The following is a 24774-nucleotide window of genomic DNA, read 5'->3' on the forward strand; positions in this document are numbered from 1 at the left end:
GAAATCACTAGAAAGGTCAATAGGGTAGAATCAAGCTCTAGAATATTTCTTATATTTTTCTCAAATGACAAAATAGCTCAGAATTAATCCCAAACATAAACCAGCTAAAAAGACAGGCTTTATTATAGCCCCCTATCTATCAAAGAGAGCGCGTAAGATTGTAACTTCAAGAGTCATAGAGTTTTACAAACTGAGCGCATCAGAGAGGAAATGAAATAAGCCCTTGGCAAGCGTACAGCTATAGAACACATTTGTTTCACTGCTTTCAAGCCCTGCCCTGGAAGCTCAGAGTAAAGTCAATGGGAGGAGGACTCGGTCACAGCAGCAAGAGGTCTACAGGACAGATAGGACGACACGCTTGGGGAAATAACAGACTAATAATAAGAGGTAAGCATTTATCAAACAGAGTTTGCCTATAGTTTTTTGTTTTCCCCAAAAACTTTGCTAGCATAATTTTTCATTTCTATTTGGTAGTTTAAGAACCAAAATGAAAATTTACTAATTCCAAAAGGGAAATTTAAAATATAAGATTTGTAAAACATTATGAATAAATAGCTAACCCTTCCTCTTAGCTTCTTTCCCTTCCCAGGAGAACTCGGAAGGTTAACTAAGTAAAACAAACAGAGAAAAGAAATGAATCTCATCTGGCATAAAGGGCTAAATCTAGGCAATATCTGGTAAGAAGCATAGTCTAAAAGATGAAATAACCTCCGTGGCTGAAAACTATGATTTGGATTTCTAGTAGTTTGTATTAAATAATTTTGTATTCAAAAATTATTTATAAAATTTATAATTTATTAAAAAAACAACAGTTATTAAGTATACAAGTATGAACACAAACTTGATCATACAAAATCCAAAGAAAGCAAGTATTCTTTCTTATCTGGAAGTTTTTTGCTTTGTTTTTGTTTTAGGACGTTCTAGGCAAGAGGCTAGAGTGTATGAAAAGTTCTATACAGATGGTCATGAAAAGTAAGCTTTTTAATGCTTTGGCTTTTCTAAACATTTTCTAAGGTAAAAATGCATTCAAGGGTCAAGAAACTCCTCCATTTTTATTATAGCCACTGAAAAACATTTCTGGTCTCATTAAACAAAGCACATTAGTTTGGAACACGCTGTTTTGTTTTGGTTTTTTCTTGCGGGAACTGAATGCATTTGTCACAAATGCACAAAGACCTTTTGAGAGGGGATAGCTTAGTTTAAGTGTCTTTATTGCTCTTTGAAAATAAGTATTTTTAATCTAGGGGGTAATCTCTGGCATTCGAGTTAAAATGATGACTGCTACTAAAAACAAAACGAAACCCCCAAACTGAAAATTTCCTATTTTTCACAGCCTTCTGTTTCTTCACTAAGACTTCCCAAGACTGCATCACTACAGCATCACTACCACAGGCGTGGACAGATGCATGCACGCGCTCCTTCGTGAGGACCTGAAATCTTTTTAAAGGAAGGAGTCAACTTGCGCTTCGAGTGTTTGGCAAGGGTGCAGTGGCTTAAAAAAAAGCAGATGACCAGTCCAGTCACTGACCATGCTGGCCATTGTTTGGAATCCCATCAAACACAGGAAAACAGCCCCTGGCTTTCTCTTATAGAATGTCTGAACAAAGCATGAGTCCCGAGCGCATTTTGCAGAGTGCATTCGAGGATTTAATCTCCCCCAACCAGTCTGGATTCCAGACAGAACCTGTAGCAGCAGGGATGAGACAGACGGCTGAGGGTCAGGGAAGCAAACTGCGCTGGGCAGCGCTTCTGATTCTCTCAGTGATCGCACCCACAATCGGAGGAAACATCCTGGTCATTCTGGCTGTCTCGCTGGAGAAAAAGCTGCAGTGTGCTACCAATTACTTCCTCATGTCCCTGGCGGTGGCTGACCTGCTGGTTGGATTGTTCGTGATGCCCATTGCTCTCTTGACAATCATGTTTGGTGAGTATTTCATTTTGTTCCTGCTAGGAAACCAGGGGATTACAAGAACTAGCCACCCATTTAATCTCCACTTTCCTTGAATAAAAGATGGGTGATTTAAAACTTTAGTAAGTAAACAGTCCCTTAGTTTTCATAATTTTCTATGATAATCGACTTTAAAAGAAAAATAATTTATTGAAAATAATTTTACTCTCACCAATCACCGAACAAAATCAGTAAAAAAATGTCAACCAAGTTAATAATTATAGTGAAATATAGATCTACATTTGAACCTTTCACCAATATCAATAAGTATCTTTTTTTCTTGAAAAATACTTATCTGGGGTATATGTTGTGTTAATTATTAAAGATGAGGTATCTGAAATAGATCTATTTAAACCGAAACTGTTCTAAAGGTCTTGTCACATCTCTTTATAATTTATATACTTTTAGACTTGAACACAGTCCTACAAATATGAAGAAAAATTATGTTAGTTCCTGAAGGAAATGGTCTGGCTCGGAGCATCCCGAGAAATGACCCCTGTTTAATTTGCATGCTGCCTGACCATCTGTGTTGCTGAGGTACGGACAAGGAATCAGCCCTCTAAATTCATAAGTGCACAAAATGCTGATTTATTTGAGACACAAAAGCGCATTGTTTGACATTGGAATTTTAGGTATAATAAAAAGATAATGACATTAAAACAAACAGTTTCTGATTCCTGCATAATCACCTCTAGCTATAAACTCTTAAGAAAGACAAATATTCAGAGGGCCCTCAGACCTTCAGAACCCTTGAGAACTCATTTTCAAGTCTTTAACTGCTTATGAAAAGCAATTTGTAGCAACAGAGATACTACAAGTGAAATAAAACTTACTCGATTAGAATGCTTACCAGTAGATACAAAGAAACTACTGTTCAAACCGTTACACCCAAACTTAAAACGATATATTTTTAAGTAAAGATAGCGAGTCCTCTAACTTCAGTGCTATCAGATGGTGACTGGTTTGAATTTTCCACTTGTTAGAGGAAATCCAGACAATTCTATGACAGGACAAACAACAAAAGTAAAGTTCCACTGCTTTCCTTAGAATCTCTATGCACCACTGCTCTCTTTCTATGATATGTAGTGTTAGCCATGGAAATAAAGAAGAGATCTTACTCTAAATTCTGAACCAAATTAAAAAGAAATAAAGGAAGAGTCTGTAGAAATATGTATGCACATTTGGTAAAGATCATATAGGTGTGTAATTTAAGAATCCAAGCACTTATCTTTACATATCACAACAGCTTCAAGTGTAAAGCCCTCTTATCAAACTTTAATACTCTTCTTTTACTACCATAAAACTTAATGTTACATTACATGAGACTGAACAAGTTATGTACAAAGTCAGTTTTAACTTTAGAATGCACGAGTCAATGAAATACTAAATACTTGCTAAAGAAACAAGGAATCTTAATTTTGGTGCCACAAATCTTTTTTTTTTTTTAGCAATAAAAGCAGAAAATCCAACATATTTTAATATAAATATATGGTAATGTCTTGACATCTATAGCCTACATACTTATATGCTATCCTAGATATTTATCTTTCCAATAGCATTTTTTTGGGGAGGGTAATCAGAGGCATTTATCTGGGGGCAGGTGGAAGGACACAGCGCTGAGACAGGTCTTTGGCTCATAGGCCCTGGTGGCCCCTGGGAGAAGGGCATGTGGTGGCTGGGTCCCTGTTAACTCTGTGCCCGGCACGGAGCAGATGGGCCGGTGTTTGCCAATAGCATTTTATAATTCTACAGATTTGTTCATATTTAATTAAAAAATAAAATTCTTCACAGCCCCAAACACTTTTAATACCAGTCATTAAGCTCTAATGCTGGGAAAATTTTTAACAAATGAATCTGGGAATTTATTTTTAAAATTATTTCATAAGAAAGTTTAAAGGACAGTCTATGCTGCCTTCTAAAAAGCTTCAACAGTTGCATTCTTAAATTGGAAATTGTATGCATTATAAATATGGGTCTGACTGCATATACTAAGATTTTTTTACAGCCTCTCACACATGGATTAATATTAAGGCGTAGCAGCTCAACTTGCCACACACCATGCCACCAAACTAAAAACCAAACTTACTGTCTCGAGTCGAGTCCGACTCATAGCAACCCTACAGACGCACCGAGGAGGTTTCTGAGACTAACTCCTTAAGGGAGTGAGCAGTGGTTGCAGGACGCCTAAGTGAGGGACGCCTCGGATGGGCTTCAAGAGCAGGAGGTGCTGTTCTTAGACTGCCTCATCACACAAACCACAAACAGTAGTTACATGAAAAGAAATGCAATGAAAATAACACAGACGCTTTATTCATTTATTAATAAAACTAAGTTTTCAAGTGAAACACAGAATGCCTTTATGATACAGGGTATTTTGTTTAATCATTGACCTATAATAGTTCACCCGATACTACATGAACTTTCATTTATAAAAATGTGAAGGTCAGTAATTCAAACTCACCAGTTGATTGAGGAGGAAAGTTGAAGCGGTCAGTTCCTGAAAAGATTTAAAGTCTCCGAAACCCAGTTCTACCTTGTCCTAGAGGGTCAGAATGGACTCACCAATAGGGGTTTTGCTTTGTATTATATGAATTCTTATTTTACAAAAATTATGATTCTGGCACAGCACAGACTTTTTTCTTTTATTTAAAGATCATTTTATTGGGGCTCTTACAGCTCTTATAACAATGCATACATCAGTTGTATCCACACATTTGCACATCTTGCCATCATTATTTTCTAGATACTTTCTACTGAGCCCTTGGTATCAAGTTCCTCTTTTCTCCTTCCCTCCCCATTCCCACCCTTGTGACCCCATGATAAATTATAAATGATCATTTTCATATCTTACACTGACTGCTGTTTCACCGCTGCCCCCCCCCCCCCACCAATTTCTGTTGTTCGCGCTCCCTGGAGAGGGTGTGTGTGATTATGTGTTGATCATCGCAATTGGTTCCCCTTTCCCCCACTCCTCTCCCAACCTTCTTCCTACCCTTCGAGTATTGCCACTCCATTCCTGTTCCTGGATTCCGTGTGCCGTGGGCGCTTATCTCTCGGCTATACTCTTGCACATTTTCCAGTCTAGCCTACAGACAGCACAGACTTTCAAGTGAGTGACTGCCCCTCGCATTTATCAGCACAGGAGGCAATCCTTACAGCTCCTGGTTTCACAACGTAAGATTTAAAAAAACTTAGGTGACCCAAAGACCGGAAGAACTAGATGGTGTCCAGCTACCAACACTGACTGGGTCCCAGAAACAATGGAAGCAAAGCATATAATGCACTAAAAAAAGTAAATTTAATGATAAGACAGAGGCTAGAGGAACCCCCAAGATTATGAAAGCCCCTAAAATATTCTTCTGGTCTGAAACTAACGGTGTTCCTGGAGACCACTTTTGAGCCAAACAATATACAGGCCCATAAACTAAACAGAAACACCTGAGAGGCACATGGTCCTTCAAACGGAAACCAAGCTCCACGGTGCAGACTCACACTGTGACCCTGTATAGTTGAATTGGCCCTGTGGGCTTCGGAAGCTGCACGTCCTCAATGGCGGCAGAAAGCCTTCCCTTCCTTCTTCAGAGCAGCTGGCAGGTTTGAACTGCCGATTTTGTTGTGATTGGTCCAACTCCTAATTCACATCACCAGGGCATCTTAACAGGGTACAATCAATTACTATCTGAGAACTTGTTCAACTCTGTCTAAATTCTAATGAAATTTGTCATAAAATAAGCATTTTAGAGAGTTAAACATGGTTCATATCCTTTTTCTTTTGCTCTTGAAGGCACTTCATGCTCCACCAGATGCACACACTCTTGCTACAGCAAGCAGAAAGACAAGCATTCTGCTCTATATTGATGATAATACGGTTTATTGTTTCTGAGCAGGAGTGAATGAAGGGGAGAGCAGGCCAGTAGCTAGTGTCTATCACCCAACAATGGTAACATCTGGTCTGTCACCCAGATATTGTTCTAGAAGCCTCCCATTTATGATTGCATCTCATCTTTAAAGCAATTCTATGAAGTAGGTATTATTATTACCCCACTTTTAGAGGGAACACATAGGAGATAAATAAACACATAGGATTAGAGTAAGTGGCAGAAACCATCTGAACCCAGAAAGACTGCCCCCAGAGTCCACTCTTCAGCTCTTTCCCTCTGTTGTTCCAGATGGAAGCTGGAGTCAGCACACAGAAACAACATTCACAGCATCTTCAATAACGCTTCTTAACGAGAGAGCTACAGAACTTTCTTTAGGGATAAAGCAGAATCCCTTATTTTATTTTTCTGTTAAAATTAAGTTACATTTAATTTTAAATGATATGAAACAGCACTCAACCAGTACTTTAAAGAATTCTCGAGATGATTGCCAGACTTCTTAGAGGAAGATATCAGACCCAGGCCCACACCTATGAAGACATTCAACCTTGCATGGGGACAAATAGAAACTTACATAATGAAATAATAATTCTATCATTCCTTATGTATGATAGAAGTTCAAAGCACACATATATACGCTTGATACACACACGTCTTATACAACAAAACTATTGTTTATAACACGTTAAACAACAACACAATTGTGCTAATATTCAGCTAATTTTGCTATGATATTCAAATATTATTAATACTGTAGGCACCTACAGAAATGTCATTAGATAAATCCTATTGAAATTAAAGTCCTGCGTTTAATCTGGGGTAGGGAAGGAGAGAGAAAAATGGGATTTATTTTTCAGAGACTTTTTGTGAGACAACAAATGCTGTATAATCTAAATGCTTCCACCCTTCTATCATAGCTTTTATAAAAAGATCAAACCTAACAATCCCAGAATAGCTATAAGTGAGTTCAAGTACCTGACAACTGATTTCCCCTGGACTGTCTCATATACATTTATTTCTTCCTTTTTATTTCAATCTGTAGCTCCTCTTTTTAAATTACTTAAATTTTTGTTACCAGTTAAATTGTGTCTCAAATTCTTAAGGAAGCAAGCTGAGCATAATATAACAAATCTTAATTATCAATTTAAAATTTCAATAAGATAGGTAAAAATTTAAATGTCATTATCAGCTTAACCCAGTTAGTCTAAAAATTTAAACACTGTTTTTACCTTGAGCCTGCCAACTTAATATTTCAGAATGAAAGTGTCTGGACTAGGGAAATTCTTTGACTAATGGGAAAAATCCAACTTTTCACCTTAGACAAGGCTTTTTAAAGTGTTATGTAAAAACTTTCTAGTAATGTAATGCATATGTCTGTTACATTTATGTTAATTTCAGAAGTCTACTTTCTAGCACTTCATGAAACTAAAAATCATAAAGGCCAATCAGAAAGATTCATTTCTTTTAACCCTTAACCTCAGCCTCATGATCTCTTTCTTAAAGAAAACTATGTATTACATTTCTCAGTATTTCTACTGTTAGCAATACAAAGGCACTGACTGACTAGAACTCTGATTTACATCGGTTGTAATTTCTATTTTTTGCACCCCCCCCCACTCCCTCCATTGGGGTTTATAAAATAAGGCCATTCTGCTGGGAGTGTGGCTAACACCACTTCACAAGCTGGATTACTTTGGCAGGAGCAAGGTTTTCCCCTGACCTGCAAGTGGGAGTATGAGGATCATAGTCTAATCCCAAAGACTTGCACTTTTTATACGATAGTTCTACTGTAGCTTTCTGCTATGTTTACTAGCTTTATGACTAATTAATGACTAGATTTATGACATAATTTTCCACATCATAACCTTCAAAAGTATAACCCTTAATTAGAATAGCTAAATAAGTGAATTTAAATGAAAACAATTAAAAAACTGTACACATGCACTTAATGAATGCCTAAGATACAACCTATTAACTATTTGCGTTTTTAAATCTGTACTCTATGATCATAATCTCTAGTTGTAGCTCTGGCTTTGAGTATTTTTTCATTCCCACGGCTGGAAATCTAGAATGCAGCACCGCTGCACACAGTTTCACAAGCAAACCCCTGAATCCTGGGAGGTTCTTGTCACTGTGTTCCCACTGAGTTGGTGGCAGAACTTTCCCCACAAAAGTCTGAGTGGACTGCTGTGGCCCTGAGAGAACCCCGCGGATCAGCTCCTCTCTGAACACAAGCTCTATGCGGTCCGGGCTGCATCTGAGGAGGCCTCTCGCGAGCCTTTCGTCAAGGCGTCAGGGTGTGTTTACAGAGAACGCGCTTCAGTAAACCTAGGTACACCTTCTAAGACTGCCAAGCAGAACATGCCTAGATGCTCACGTGCAGCTCTTTAAGCCAAAGTCTGACTGAGGAGGCCTGGTTGGGGGCCCAAGAGCCTGCATTCCTAACAAGTACCCAATTGATGCCAATCTTTGCTGATTTGAAGACTAGCTTGAGCAACGTTTCAAAGACTAATCTCAATTAACATTTAAGCTTTGATTTTTAAAAAACCCACCCAATATTCAAAGGCTTAATTAAATGATACTTGAATTTCACACATCTGGAAAACTGATATGACCTCTAAAGACCCTTTCAGTTCAGAGCTGTAATTGATCATCTTCACCTTTACTCCCGCCCACAATTCAACAGGTAGGAAAAGGTTGGTTACAGTGATTTACTTAGAACAGGGGGTCACATTCAGCCCTCAAGGTAATTTTTTGTGGTCCATGACGCTCTGAAATAAAATGTAACGAGGGAATTGTGTGTACAGTATTGCCTCCATCTCCCCTAAGCACTATTTTCTTCAAAACAATTTTTTTTTTCTATTTTCATTTTACTTCAGAGTATCGTGGAAACCCTACAGTGTTGGAAACCCCAATGAAGAGTCCGACTCTGTCCTACGGGGTAGTTATTAGTTAGAATGGACTCAATGGCACTGGGTTTGGTTTCTAAGATCATAGTCCTTCCTTCATTTCATCCACTTTATATATGGCAAGGTCAGGTACACATGCAAAAAGCAACCAAAGAAAAACAATTTTTGTTAATGGACATACAAATTAACACTAGGTTTACAGACATTTCTTATATAACTAACTCTATGTACATGTGGCAGATTGATACACGAACAAAGCTGCATTCATTTAAAAGCTTAATTTTTAAGTGTAGAAAACATAAATGAAAGTATATACTATATTATTTATACAAAATATATATTTTATGTACAACATTCGAGAATATTGGGTTCAACATATTGTAAGGGATTATAATCTGATATGTTGTCTTTACATTTGAGGGTTTCTTCTCAGAACTTTTTGAATGCTTATAATTTATTACTGAAACAATAAATTCTTTAATGAAACCAATTTACTGGGATTAATACTCAATTTATGTTCGTATCAAATTGAAGTGCATCTGTAGAGATATAGGTATACCACTCAAGAGAATTTCAAGATTAGAACGCGGAAAAGAAAATGAATTCGGATATATTTTTGTCTTATAAATGGATAAGTCAGCATAAATGTGCATAAAAAGTCTGTATAATTTTCATTGAGGAAATGGAAATGCATCGAAATGATGTGTCCCATAAACCTGGTGTCAAAGAGGAATAGGGACTAATCATCATCCTATGCAAGACATTGTCTCTATACACAAAGACGTGCTGTGCTACTTTCCTGTGCATGTGCGTGTTGTGTGTGTGTGTGTGTGTGTGTGAGAGAGATAAAACAGATGTCTACTGAAATACTCCAGGGGAAACCCTGAAGTGAATTTTTCTTCTTTCAATACTGCAAACACCATATGGTGGGCACATGCATACCACAGAAGGCACATGTACATCATCTCTCACTGCCACCCAGCTGACTCACAGCGACCCTCTGAGCAGGGTGGAGTTGCCCTGTGAGTTTCAGAGAAATAGGAAGCCCCCGGAAAGCTCCCAAGGAAAGGATGGTGGTTTAGAACTGCCGATCTTGCCCAACAGGCAAGGGAACACACAAGCAATATGCCACCAGAGATAGGGTGTTTGTGTGTTTTCTGTGTGGACACCTTTGAAAATAGATTTTTATTGGAAACCTGTAGAATATTTGGGATCATACCCCAACCTAAATTTAAAACAAACAAACAAAATTATTTCTAGTAAGAAATAATATTAAGAACTCTAAAAATTATTAAATAAATATGGTGTCTAATTGAGATTAAAAAAAAACAACCAGTCTGAATTGCTTATGGCATTACTGTTGCTTGGTGAGAATGATGGGATATGGCAAAATGTAACAAAGTCTTTGTTTCCCAAGAAAATGCGAAGCCATTCTTTTCAGATTTGAAATCAAGTATGATTTTTGTCAAAATGAAAGTTTGTTATCAACAAAGATCATGTTACTAATTATTGCTAAAAAGAGACCAAAACTCAGGCTTCCAACATTCCTTTACCACATTACACTGCTTCCTCCAAAGTGGCAAAGTGTTTATTTTATTTAAAGGGTTTATTTTATATACAGCAGTTTAAAAATAAGTTTAACCTGAATAGCAAAGTTTAGTTCCAATGTTGCAAATATTGTATAACTTTTAAAAAGATGACAGATGAAATTATCATAAAGGAAGGTCAAATGAGCTAAAAACTATGCTAAAGTGTTACTGGCTTACAAAGAAAAAGGGCCATGAGGAGGAGGCACGGTCAAACGCACATTTAAAGGTAAAACAAGTATCAGCTACAGAAATATTTTATTTAGTATTACTGTCCCATTATCCCAAACCTAATACCCTGTAAAGGTGAAGTCATAAAATTATACAAAAATATCCCCACCCCAGCCAGTTCTGGGGCTTTGGGGCTCGGCTCAAGGGAGTCTGTGTGGGCGTGCCTACACAGAAGGGTATGCTGGGCCCCTCTAGGGTTTCCCGTATGGGCTCCAGTAAATTTCTTCCCTTTTGCTTAAAAACAAAACAAAACTTAAAAAATAAAAATAATGGAAAAGGGGCTGAAAATGTTTTTGCTTTTGTTCTTTTCAGAGCCCACGTGGCCCCTCCCACTCGGCCTCTGCCCGGCATGGCTATTTTTGGATGTTCTCTTCTCCACTGCGTCAATCATGCATCTCTGTGCCATCTCTGTGGACCGCTACATAGCCATTCAAAAGCCAATCCAGGCCAATCAATGTAACTCCCGAGCTACAGCATTCATCAAGATCGCAGTGGTGTGGCTGATCTCAATAGGTATGTAAGGAATTGTCAGGGCGCACGCTGACAGCGTTGGCGGTTACTGGGACACCAGGTCTACCAGGCTATGACACTTTGTCCAAGGTCCATGTAGTCTACTGTGGTAGACAACATATCATATGAAATTCGAGAATTAAAGTTACAAGAAATGAAACATACCTTAAATCACATTTTTTCTAAACTCCTTTTATGTCCTGGTACCTATGGCTAAAGATCAATACTTGTATCAGTAAATCTATCATATAGCGCTCAGGCCAGGGTCATCAGAAAGTGTGAGAGTAGAAGACTGACTCTACAGCCTCACAGAGGGCACTGCCCACAGTCTTCCCTGAGCCATCTGTCTGCTTTGGTCTTAAGATGTAGGAAAGCAGTTTTGATAACTGTCAACAGGAGATCACGAAGGTAGAGAATTCCACAGTTAAGAGGTACAAGAAATGAAACATACTTTAAATGACTGCCCAGAAGAGAAACAGGAAGAGGAAAATGAAAATCAAAAGGCTATACGTATAGAACAAAAAGCCAGTCACCCAGTCCATTCTGATTCATCGGGTCCCTGTATCGTTTCAGAGACTGAATCTGATCAGGAACAGACGGCGGCATCTTTCCCCCTTGAACCACCAACCTTGTGGTCAGCAGTCCAATGCTTACCGAAAAGCACCTCCACTGGGGTTTTTAAAAGCTCACAGAAAATGTTTCCAAGAGTTTTTTGAAGTCCCCCGCGCCTGTTTTATAGGCAGGTATCACAAATGTAAATGTAGAAGCCTACAGTTCCATAATCATATGAACTAAAAGACAGTAAACTGCCTGCTTAAGTATTCAAATAAGTTTTGTTCGAAGGGATACGCAAAGAAAACATGTTAAACAGATGTTCAGAAATTATTTATAAAAAGAAATCACATTTCTTCTAAGCTGCTTTTATGTCCTGGTACCTATAACTAAAAATCCAAAATAAATGATACGATAGAGCTCCTTAGCATGAAGTATAACCCTGCCCGCCCCCCCGCCAAAAAAAAAGAAAAAGGAACATAAGCAAAAACTTACACTTCTTTTCTAAGATAACACTAGAAAAACAACTGCCGTGCTCATTAGTTTCACAAGCAGATTCAATTTTTTCTAGTAAAATAAAATCTAAGAGGAAAAAAAATCTAGAGATATGGAATGCTAAAGAAGACAGGGCAAGAAAAAACAAGACTTCACTCTAATCAGGAAAAACACCAGCAAAGAAGCATGATACTGAGATAAATTTTTATAACCCTGAAATGAAATATGAGGGTCAAATCCCCTTTGAGAACTTTGCTGGGAAAAGCAAGGAGAGTTACTACTCTGGCTTAAGAAGAAAGCAGGGTTAGGGAGAAGTCTACTCAGGATGGAGAGATTTGCAAGCAGCAACAAAGACTCTTCAGCAGTTTCCCGACTGAAAAGCACTGGCAGGAAGGAAAGAAAAACAACACGTACTGCCACCAACTCGGTTCCAACTGAGAGCGATTCTACAGGACAAGGTGGGACTGCCCCATGGGTTTACCAGACTAACTCCTCATCAGAGTAGCCAAAGCCTAGTCCTCTCAAGGAATTGCTGGTGGTTTCTAACTGCTGACCTTGCATAACCACGATGCCATCTGGTAATCTATTTCTAAAACAACTTCAAAATTGGCCAGGAAAAATCTTAGGAATAGGAACACTGACTGATACAGATACAGATTTGGAACATGAATCCTTAGGTTGAAAGATGCTCAAAAGCTGGCTGGGGACGAGCTGCCTCCTTAACTAAGTACAGGTGAATTTAATGATGTGGATAGAGCAAAGTGTTCAGGTCTCAGAGCAGAAGAAACAGCTGCAACAATCCACTAGTAATTGGAATATATAAAATGTAGAAGTCAGAAATGAAATGGAAGAACAAGAATCAACATTGTAGGCACTCGTGAACTGACACAAACTGGTCCGACCATTTGGAATCAGACAGCGTATGTTTTACTATGGGAGAAGAAAAACTGAAGTAGAAGGGCTTCATATTCATCATTTAAAAAGAACATTTTAAGATCTATCCTGAAGTAGAACACTGTCAGTGATAGGAATAATGCCAATATGCCTACAAGGAAGACCAATTAATACGACTATTATTCAAATCCATGTACCAATCACTAATTCCAAAGATGAGAAAACTGAAGATATTTATGAAATCCTGCAATCTGAAATTGATCAAACATACAACCGGAATGATAATTACTGGTAAATGGAATGTGAAAGATGGAAACAAAGAGGAAGGATTGTAATTAGAAAATATGATCTTGGAGACAGAAATGATTCTGGAGATCCCAGGGTACAATTTTTCAAAGCTGACTGACTCACTGCAAATGAACTTTTCTGACAACAACATAAACGACATGTGGACCTTGCCAGATGGGATACACAAGAATCAAATAAATTATATTTGTAGAAAGAGAAGATGGGGAAGTTCAATGTCATTAGTCACAAGAAGGCCAGGCACCAACTGAGGAAGAAACCATCAATTGCTCATATGTAAGTTCAAGTTGAAGCTGAAGAAAATCACAACCCCGAGTAAATCCCACCCACCTTTAGAGTACATCTCAAGAATAGAATTGATGAAATGACAGTGTTAATTCTTGTTAGGTACGACTAAGTCAGTTCTGATCCACGGCGACCCTATGCACAACAGAAGGAAACATGGCGGAGTCCTGTGCCATCCTCACAAATGCTCCTATGCCTGAGCCCACTGTTGCAGCCACGCTGTCCATCTCTTTTGTCGGGGGCCTTCCTTTGACCACCACCTGTCTGTCTACTACGACTCTGTCATGCTGTGGTAGCTTGTGAGTTGCTGTGATGCTGGAAAGCTGTCACTGGTCTTTCAAATGTCAGCAGGGTCACCCACAGTGAAGAGGTGCCAGCGAAGCTTCCAGACTGAGAACAGACAATGAAGCAATCATCTGCCCACTTTGGAGGAAGGAGTGGCTGAAAACAGCATGCACAGCAACAAGCACTAATGACTGAAGATTAAATGAGTTGAAGAATTACATCAAGGACATCATGAGGGTACCCAAAAAACTCCAGAATTTACCCCAAAGCTATGTATTTAAATATTTTTACAAAAGAACCTTATCACTTTCAAAGTACTCTCCATTACACTCAATATATTTGTCAAATCAGCGATTCCATTCTTGGAAAGATTTTTCGAACTCATCTGGATGGCTGACAGCACCTCCCTCATTTTTTCTTCACCTTTTGTATACCCTCAAATTGCTGTCCTTTCATGTCCTCTTCTATCTTGGAAATGAACAGAAGTTACATGGAGCGAGGTCAGGTGATTCAGGTGTGTAGGACAAGAGGCATGCTGTTTTTGCCAGAAACGGGTGCACTGAGATGGCTGTGTGAGCAGGTGCACTGTCGTGGTGGCAAAACCAGTCCCCTCTCTGCCACAAATCAGGCCTTTTTGTCACAGTTACACAATCTTTTCAGAGCCTCTAACTAGAAAGTTTGATTCATAGTCTGACCTGGTGGAACCAACTCCAAATGCACTATCCCTTTCACAAAACAAACAAATGAGCATCATCTTGATCTTTGATTTCACTTCGGGCGAGGTGACTGATAGAGTCTTCCACTGGCTTGACTGATCTTTGCTTCTAGGGCTGTAAGAATTGCACCACGTCTTGTCACCTTGGAAAAAAATTATGAGTTGCTCTGGAGCTGCTTCCACTTGACTCTTTTTCCTGCCCCGTCAGAACCGGAGGCACAAATCTCACAGCAACCCTTCTCCTTTCCAGACCTGTTAAAATTCGCTGAACTGAGCTCCAATATACTCTAGATAACCTCTCCATCTCTTCAATGGTCTGTGAGCACAAGTGCACAAATTGTTTACATTTTCGCCCGTTTGAGAAGTTGACAGACGTCCAGAATGAGGTTTGTCATCAATCAACATTTCACCAAGAAAACCACTCATAAACCCAAAGCACTGTTGTAAGCTGCGTTCAACATCAAACGTTTCTGCGTTATTTTTCCTGAGCAGTAAACACATTTCACAGCTTCACGCTGTTCTCTTAAAGTGGCCATCATAAAAACGAGGTGCAAGTGGAACTGCTTTTAGGAAAAAATTCACTGTGACCAAAGAGAACTTTCCTAAGAGATGCCACTTTGCACTAACTCAGAGAGAGTTGCTCAATGCTTCTTGGCTAGCAAGAAGTGTACCAAGAAAGCTTCATCAAGCAGAACTTTTTCTAGTTTTTTGGGGGTATCCGCTCATATATAAAGATCAGTGGAAGGTCATTAAAAAGACAAGAAAGAGAAGACTAAAATCAGAATGTAGGGCAGTTAAAGCAAACAAGAAAGAGCTGAATAGAAGAGAAAAAAAACAAAGTACAGTATTATAATGAAATATGAAAAGACCTGAAATCTGAAAACCAAAAAGCAAGAACATGCTCTGTATCTCTCAAGTTCTAAGAATCGAAAAACTTCAAGCCTTAAATTTTAATATGAAAGGATTCTATGGGCAAAATATTTATTGGCACACACGGGAAGGTTTAAAAGAAGATAGGAGGAACACACAGTCACTGTACCCAAAAGAACTGGTCAACGGCACGTGGTCAGAAGCCATTGGCATTGAAGGAAGTAGTCCATGTCACACTGAAGGCATTGGTGACCAACAAGGCCCCAGGAACTGAGATGTTTCCACAAATTGATGCAATGCTGGAATTGCTCAATCAACTATTCAAGGAAATTTGGAAGATGATTATCTGGCCAATTAACTGAAAGAAATCCATATTCATGCGTATGGCAGCAGCAGTGAAGAAATCAAATGACATACGATACAGGGCAAACTTTCTGCAAAAGACTTCTCTGAAGTGTTCAAAACAAAGATGTCACTTTGAAGGATAAGGTGCATCAATGTGATTTAAATCACTTCCTGGGCATGTGAAAGCGGGACCACGAGGCTGGCCAAGAATAAGGCTTATACTGTGGACTGTCAGAGGAATGAACAAATCTGCTTAAGAAGAAATGTAGTCACAATGCTCCCGAGCAGAAAGGGTGGCAAGGCTGTGCCTCCAGTACTTTGGACATGTTCTCAGGAAGAATTGCTCCTAGAGAAGGACGTCTTCTTGGTAAAGTTGACAGTAAGCCAAAACGAGGAAGACCTTCTGGGAGAGGGACAGACACGTGGTTGAATAATGGGCTCACACCTCACAGCAATTCTGAGGACAATGCAGGGCAGGGAAGTGCTTCGCTCCACTGCACACAAAGTTGCTGAGTCAGAACAGATCAACAGCAATAGTACAGAATGCAGAAGTTCATGAATAGAAAACTACAGTCTAAGAAATATCAACCAGGGGTGAAGTCAGGTAGACAGGAAGGGATGATGGAACCAGTAGACAGGAAGGCTGCACCCACTGAGGAAGAGGGAAAGCATGTTAGAGGTTGGTAGATGACCTTGATGTAGGAGAGTGGGACAGCAGATTAAACAGACTTCAAAAGGGAGGAATGAACAGCGCCTGATAACCTGGAAGTAACAGTGAAGAGCAGGAATTGGCAAACCCTTTCTGCAAAGGTTACAATAATAAATAGTTTAGGCTTTGCACTTCTATAATTATTTTAGTCGCAATAATTCAATTCTGCTGTGGTAAAGCAAAAGTAGCCACAGACAATACATTAATGGGGTGGTTGTGTTCCAATACAACTTTATATAAAAACATACAAACAGAAGATGGCCATATTTGGTGAGTAATACCCTGTTTCTGGAGCTACAGAAAAAGCAGTGGTCTTCATTAGAAAGGGTTTGAGAAAAAGGAGTCTGTTAGCTATCAAAAAGAGCTGTGCAAATGTAGGGTTCTTTTGAGTTCATAAAACATGACACAAATTCTGAAGATCACATAATTCAGTATTATTTTAAATATTTACTATTTTAAAAGGGAAGGTTTCTGGCTGAACTTGTGCCACTTATTTTTCCAATAAGTATGATTTAAATTTATGGCAAAGTATTAGAGAATCAGCCTGAGGTATGTATTTTTTTCTTATCTAGTAGAGTCCCTGCAGAGGGACTCCAGGAAAGGGAAACGGAGAGAGAACTAGAGCCCTAGAAACCTAAAGGAGCAGCGCTCTCGGTCCAAAGGGGTCACTCCTCACTGTCTGTTGAAATCCATGGCAACGGTCTGTTACAAGAACGCCAAGTCTTGAAATATAATTTGCAATTTACATGCTCTCAAGTTTTTCAATAACATGTACCTTTATATGGCTAGATAGCTAGCTAGAATCAATGAACTCCTTACTGTTTCCCTAAGAAGTCAAAACGAAAGGATTAGGGGGCATTCACAAATGTAAAAAAGTAACATGGCCAGGTATTTGACATTAAAACCTTAAAACAAACAAACAGACCCACTGGTATCAAGTCATTTCCGACTCACAGAGACGATCTATGGGGCTTCTAAGCCCGCCAATATTTAAGGAAGCAGACAGCCTTTCTTCCCCGGAGTTGTGGGTGGGTTCAAATTGCAGGCCTCACAGTTAGCAGCCCTATGTAGAATGCACGCTACTTTCTCTTCACATTAATTAAACTGGATATTTAGATACAAGTTTCTTTGATCCAGCAAAAAAGTGTTAAAATATGTAATGAAAAATAAATGTCTTTCCTACTACAATCATATACATAGCTTTAGGAAAGTTTTCATGATAATCCTAAAATCACCAATTTTTTCACTCCCACTACTCAATATTGTTGTTTAATTATAACCTATTTCCTTACAAAAAGTGGAAAGTCTTCTTTTTTAAATACTTTGACAGATTCTGCAAGTGGGAACCAGAAATTAGAATTCCCAAACCAGTAGGAAGTCATGCAAAAATAACCTAAAAGGATGAAATCTAACAGTCCTATATCATAAAACTCACTCAACTTCTTATTTCTTCCTTAGGCATTGCCATTCCAATCCCTATTAAAGGTATAGAGGTCAATGTGGGGAACCTCAACAACATCACCTGTGCACTGACAAAGGACCGTTTCAGCAACTTCATGCTCTTTGGCTCACTGGCTGCCTTCTTCGTGCCTCTGGCAATTATGATCGTCACCTACTTTCTCACCATCCGTGCTTTACAGAAGAAAGCTTACTGGGTCAAAAACAAGCCACCTCAACGTCTAACATGGCTGACTGTGTCCACAGTTTTCCAGAGGGAAGAAACACCTTGCTCGTCACCTGAAAAGGTGGCCATGTTGGATGGCTCTCGCAAGGACAAAACATTGTCCCACTCAAGCAATGACTTACTTATACGAAGGATGTCTACAGCTGGGAAAAAAACGGTGCAAACCGTTTCCAATGAGCAGAGGGCCTCAAAGGTGCTAGGGATTGTTTTTTTCCTCTTTTTGGTCATGTGGAGTCCCTTTTTTATTACAAACATCACATTAGTTTTATGTGACTCTTGCAGTCAGGCCACTCTCAATAAGCTGCTGGAGATATTTGTGTGGATAGGCTATGTTTCCTCCGGGGTCAATCCTTTGGTCTACACCCTCTTCAACAAGACATTTCGAGATGCGTTTGGACGATACATCACTTGCAATTACCAGGCCACAACATCAATTCAAACTCTTAGAAAATGCTCCAGCAAGATCTACTTCCAGAATCCAATGACAGAAAACTCCAAGTTTTTCATGAAACATGGAATGCGAAATGGGACTAATCCTGTTTACCAGAGCCCTATGCGACTCCGAAGTTCAGCCAGTCAGTCTTCATCAGGCATTCTATTAGATACACTACTTCTCACCGAAAATGAAGGTGACAAAACTGAAGAGCAAGTCAGTTATGTGTAGAACTGGCTCTGTTTACTCCTAAATCATACAATGGTCAGCAAGATGATGCAAATGCAAATACGTTAAGAACGTAAAAAAAGAAATCTCTTTACAATTAAGAGTTACATATTAAGATTACCAAATTTTCTTTATTTGAACAAATTATATGAAAACTTTATTTTATAGAGCTGCAAATGAAAATCGCCCAAACTCTGTTAAATATTAAAGTATTCAAATAAAATTAAATATACTAATAAATGTGTTTTTTTAAGTTATCTTATTTTCTTAATTAACTGCAAAGCTGTTGCTAAGACTGAACTAAAACAAAATAGGCAACTTTCCCTGCAGACCTTACAAGCACTGGACAATGTAAAGGACAGAGACCATGAGACAATGATCACATCTGAAGGTTAACAGAAAGCTATTTGGTCTGGCTAAACGGAGGCCCCTTTCTTCAGTCGGGCACTCGGTTGTCTGGATGGAAAGGGTGGGGAAGGCAGTAGTGGCTATTACACAGAATACAGGATGTTCTCCAGCTCGAGCTGTTACCAGCTGATACCAGGCATCTACTCTGCAGCGCTGGGACTACGGGAGGAGGAGAGCAAATGGAATTACTCTCAGGTATCTTAATCCCTTAAAAGTATTAATGATCATGTGCATATTAGAAGCATAGGCCCTCAATCGTGAGGCCCATGCCTCAAATCAGATAGTCAGTGATCTCCCAGACTAAGATCAAGCCTGCCTGTTATTGTAGCCACCTTGCTCCTCTGGACTATTGACGATGCTTGCCCCAAGACTTGGTTGACATTCTGGCAAACAATTTCGTATTCATTCATGCATTATACATATACCATGCTAAATCCTGCTAGTTCTATAATATTGAAGAAAAGTAGAATGGGAGAAAGAAGTAGGCATGGAAGTCAGCTAGATCAGAAGTTGTGCCACTGACTAGCTAGCTGTTTTAGATTAGGAGAGACATTTCACTCTATGAGCCTGATTCATCATTTTTTCTTAACAGGATGAATACATTGCAGCGGGTCAATGAACGGTAGCTGTTTTTAATCTGTTTCCTTTTGATATTTTGTTTGCATGTTCTTCTACAAATGGCAAACAAACTGAGGCTTGACGGGTGGTCTCAAGTATTATGCATTAGCTTTTCTACTTTGTGCTGAGTGACACTGGCAACTCCACCTATGCCTTTCCAGGCAACTTAGTCCAGAAAATGAAAGCAACATGTTGGCAGTGGAGCAACTAAGCATAAGTGAGCATCTGTGCTCTCAAAGGCAGGTCCCTCTCCTAGAACATGGTTCTAGTGCACAAGTCCTGACCTGCGACCTTTTCACATGAGGGTGACAGCCTCTGCCAGGAATAGCATGAGGGGGCTTCAAAAGTGTGTGCATCAAAGGAATTAAAAGGTCATGAATTTTTTCTATTTACTTTTTTGAAACTCCTTCGTGTACCTTGGAAATTCGGAGATTCTACCTAAGTCAAAGCTTCAGTCTAAGATTAGTTTCTGGCATCACTGACTAAGAAGAGGCAAAATAATTAGATGCCAATAAACAAACAAACAAACAACCCCCTATCGAGGTTCTAGTCTCTAATAGGGTAGGTTTGGTTATGGTAAGATCCACATGCTAAGTACTTAGTACTGCATTCATTTGAAGGCGTCCATCAATGTTCCGAAGAAGCTAAATAGTCAGAGTCTGGAAGAGACTCTTGCCACACGAAATTATCGTTACACCTGAAGGAAAAACTAAAACAAAGCATAAAACCCAAATTTGGGATGGCAAAGACAAATCCTTTTTTATGTGATTCTCCCCAGCCCCACCCCAATTATACCTCAACTTCCATTTTGTTTCTATCTGTTCTCTGAGGAAGAATGATTTTTAAACCATCACGATCAAGGTATAAAATAGGTGAAGAGACATTATGCCTAGCTACCTTAAATGAATTGAATTCCATTCCCTAAATTAAATGAGTTACCTACCTACACATACTTATGAGACCACTGTTGACAAATTTTAGAGAAAAGATACAAAACAAGAAAGGTACAAAAAGAATACAAAAAGAGGCTGGCTAGCAGCACTTTGTTGACCAAGGGAAAAAAGAAAAGTCAAGCGACGAGAGACGTAGGGTTGTGACGTCTGTGTCTGATCTTACAGAAGGCATCCAGGGATTCACTCATGTGCTGCCATCGAACAGATGCTGACTCACAATGACCCTGTAAGACAGAGCAGAACTGCCCCTGTGGGTTTGGGAGACTAACTCTTTACGAGAGTAGGAAGCCTTATCTCTCTCTCCCTCAGAAAAGCTGGTGGTTTATAATTCCTACCCAATATGCCACCAAAATCTCCTAGGAGAATCGAGACATTTGAGTTAGGGTGCAAGTGAAGAACACTGAAAGCACCATGGACTTCCAAAAGAACAACCAGATCCATCTTGGAAGAAGTACAGCCAGAACGCTCCTGAGTGGCAAGGATGCTGAGGCTTGTCTCATGGACTTTGCACGTGTTATCAGGAGAGACCCGCCCCTGGAAAAGGCCATCCGCTTGGTAAAAGGGCTGTGAAAGAGGAAGACCCTTGATGAGAAATAGTGGCTGCAACAATGCACCCAAACACAATTGAGAGGATTGCATGGGACTGGATGGTGTTTCATTCTGCTGTCCAGGTCACTATAAGTTCAAACTAACTCAAGGCGCCTAATAACAATCATTCCCAACCTATCAAATGTCCCATTATAGAGATACCACACTTGGACATTTGGATAAATAATATGAGAGGGCTTCAAAGAGCTCATAGAAAAATTGAATGTAAGGATTATAAAAAAATTTCTACAAACTTTCTGAAGCTCCCATAAACATCTTCAGTTCAGACTCTACAGTGTCTTTGTAAATAAGGTGGACAAGGAAGCTTCGCAAGTGCAGTGAAGAGCACTACTTGGTGAACAGCTCACTGAAAGGAGGCAGCAAATACAGGGAGAAACCTATCAACAAGCTATATGGTGTGCATGACTGTTTTATTCAACAGTCTTATCAATACTGGGAAAATATATTTTACAGTGAAAGGATGAGGTCTACCCTGGGATATTTAGAGGGTATCAACCAATCTATTCACAATGTTCAACATACATTTGATTAATTAAATTAAGGCATCAACAACAGAGCTTTATGCTAAGGAAACTTAGTAGTGCAAATTTCTAATGGGAATTAAAGGATAGGAGAGATTTGACTATCTCTCAGGAACTTAATTTCATCACAAATACAATAATATCGAGTGTCTAAATAAAGCTAGTACTTTAACTTGCTTCACTTGGGTTTTGATATTAACTTGCTTACTCTTCACAACCTTCTTAGATAAGCACTATTATTATTTCCATTTACACATGAGAAAAATAAAACTTAGACGGGTTAAATAGCTTGCCTAAAGACACATAGCCTACTAAGTAATTCAGCCAAGACGCAACCCAGACATACTGATTCTGGGGGTCTTGCTGGCACAACACTACCAACAAGATCTCACAGCACATTTCAACTACAAACCCAAAATAACTGTCGTAATCTGAAAAATGTTCACCATTCCTTATGCAAACAAGGCTTATTACCTATAGTCTCATCGAAGAGTTTCAAGAACATTACAAGACCTACGTAAGAAACAAAGGTCCCAAAAAATGAACGGACACATGGGCTGAAAGGGTGAGTTCCAACAGGAGCACGGTTGTGAGGGTGGTGCAGCGTTTTGTTCTGCCATATGCGAGTCAGAATGCACAGCAGATTAACAACATGCAAGAAGTAACATGACCTCTGAATGACCCATATACAAGAAAAGAGCATACTGGAAGATGTATCACCATATATTCTCGAGTATAAGCCATTCCGACTACCAGCCGAGGCACCTGCTTTTACCACAAAAATGTGCTGAAACACTCGGCTTATACACGAGTATATATGGTATTTGGATTAAAGAATTTAAATACATAAGCAGTGTCATGATCAAATAAACAATAAAATCATTTTACTCCTCCTCAAACCAGTCCTCATATCCCAGATTCATTTGGTTCGCTTCTAATTCACATGATCAATACTAATGCTATTAAATGTTTTTATTGTGACCTTAGATCTACTTCTCACGTCCAGAACTATTGCATAATTACTGAGTACAAGGAGATGGAATACAAATAGAATTTGAAGCTAGAAATTATTACCTGAACAGAATGAACCCAAGGGATTCTACAGCTGCCCTCCTGACATCGTCATTGACATCGCTTACCTAGAGGAAATTCACCAGATGATTACATTATGGCACCCATTCTACTAACAGACCAAGTTGATCTGGGAAGCCCTCATCACTCACATGGAAATGAGACACGATTAGTGCTCATGCATTAGTCTTTTATTAGGTTGTCATTTCCCAAATAAGAAAAACTCATCTGAAAAGGTCCGGATAACAGGGCTTAGAACACCGTCAAACTTAGTGAGGCTTAACATTCAGGGGTACATCTTACAGACTACAACAGCTGGATTATAGTTTTTGTGAGCTGAACAGAAAATTTAGCCACTGCTTTGATCTCTATGTTTAAGCAAAATACACATTTTCAGAACACACCATCCACTGTAGTGAACAGGGAAAACTTAGGAATAAACTGACTATGAGATATGATCCTCTAGGAAAAAGGAATTACTAACAACCTGGGCATTGGGAGTGATTAATAATGTCATACTTTTTATTTCTATGGGTTTTTGTTTTCCTGCCTTTAGCTTGTTTTTGTTTGCTGGTTGGTTGCTGCTGTTGTTGGTATAGTTGGTCTTATAGGATTTTGATTTTGTCATAATATCACTGCCAAAGTAAACCTGGGTTGTGCATATCTCACATGGGCATGCAGATGGGATTCTGGGCTCCCACTTAACTCTAGCCCCAATCCAAGAACAATTAGTTCTTATTACATGCCCTGCTCAATACTCACCTTCATGAAATGATCAGTGACTACAGCAAAGTACAGTGAAGAGAGCAGATGGTGACTGGCTATCAATAGGAATAGTGTCTGGGATCTTACAGGCTTGTATTCAAACAAACAGCCAAATAAGTGAGGAGTCAACTAAGTCCATGTGGAAGAAGCCCACCAGCTGGTGTGACCCAAAGACGACAATAACAAAATTCAAGTATGACGAAGGGAAGAGTATTAGAGCTTAAATTGTGAACACCCAGTTTGTAAAGGTTATGGAGGATACTGGGAGCCCAAAGCCATCTGCAGAGTAACTGATCAGATTAAGTCACTACCAGATCCCCCCTAACCACAGGCAAGGGTCTCAAACTGCCTTCCTATCAGATGGAAATCACTGCAATCTTGATTATATTGGATCAAACTTTTTATGTGGTCAGCTGACCTCCCTCTTGGCCCAAGCTGAATTTGTTCTAGGTGCAAGTATTTCTTGCTTATTCCATGACAAAAATTTCTTCCCTGGCTTTTAAAATATTGATGGTGGTCTTTTCTTTCGTATTTTGTATTTTTATCTTTATATAATTATTCAATCCTTACTACTTTTAGTTTTGTTTTTATTGTTTCTGTTGGGTCAACCAGTTTGTGAAGTACAGGAGTGAATACACAGAAATAGGGTCTATAAGGGATGTAGGGGTGGAAAGTGGGCGATAGGGAGGGAAGGAGGGAGGGAGAGGGGATTTTGATAGCAAATGATGAATTGGGAGGGGTAGCACCAGAATGGATTGTAATTGTACAGTTCACTGTAAAAGTGATTTAACCATGGGGGGGTGGTGTTCTAAAATTGTGATAAAGATAGTACAATTCTCCTTACTATGAATGAACTATTGAATTGTATGCTGTGTGGACTATGTGCCAATAAAGCTGTTGAAGAAGAAGGATGCCCTGTGGCGTGGTAGTTCAGGAGCAACTTGGTGTCCTCCTGTTCTACACGCT

The 24774-nt window shown here is 39.2% G+C and overlaps 2 protein-coding genes across 3 annotated transcripts in view; one reads left to right on the forward strand and one right to left on the reverse strand.

Moving 5' to 3' along the window:
* Positions 1-24774, reverse strand: part of PSMD1 (proteasome 26S subunit, non-ATPase 1) — a 94258-nt gene that overhangs the window by 43980 nt on the left and 25504 nt on the right. Inside the window, exon 16 of the mRNA XM_075530393.1 lies at positions 23047-23111. Coding sequence (XP_075386508.1) covers positions 23047-23111 — 65 coding nt within the window. The remainder of the gene's footprint in view (positions 1-23046; positions 23112-24774) is intronic.
* Positions 263-19067, forward strand: HTR2B (5-hydroxytryptamine receptor 2B). Of its 2 annotated transcripts, none has more exons than XM_075529736.1 (4): positions 263-387; positions 1334-1924; positions 10865-11065; positions 17977-19067. In XM_075529736.1, the coding sequence occupies exons 2-4, from the start codon at positions 1594-1596 to the stop codon at positions 18864-18866; spliced, it is 1422 nt and encodes a 473-aa protein (XP_075385851.1). In that variant the 5' UTR covers positions 263-387; positions 1334-1593; the 3' UTR covers positions 18867-19067. The 2 variants fall into 2 exon arrangements, with proteins under 2 accessions (XP_075385851.1, XP_075385852.1); XM_075529737.1 differs by lacking the exon at positions 263-387 and adding an exon at positions 943-972.

This window comes from Tenrec ecaudatus, chromosome 13, assembly GCF_050624435.1.
Source record: "Tenrec ecaudatus isolate mTenEca1 chromosome 13, mTenEca1.hap1, whole genome shotgun sequence".
NCBI classification, from domain to species: Eukaryota; Metazoa; Chordata; class Mammalia; order Afrosoricida; family Tenrecidae; genus Tenrec; species Tenrec ecaudatus.

What these genes read in the sequence shown, in the direction of transcription:
- HTR2B (XM_075529736.1), top strand. Translation starts at nt 1,594, where the DNA reads ATGTCTGAACAAAGCATGAGTCCCGAGCGCATTTTGCAGAGTGCATTC. An exon ending in TCTCTTGACAATCATGTTTG is followed by an intron (nt 1,925 to 10,864) that starts GTGAGTATTTCA and finishes TGTTCTTTTCAG; the next exon opens with AGCCCACGTGGCCCCTCCCA. An exon ending in GGTGTGGCTGATCTCAATAG is followed by an intron (nt 11,066 to 17,976) that starts GTATGTAAGGAA and finishes TTTCTTCCTTAG; the next exon opens with GCATTGCCATTCCAATCCCT.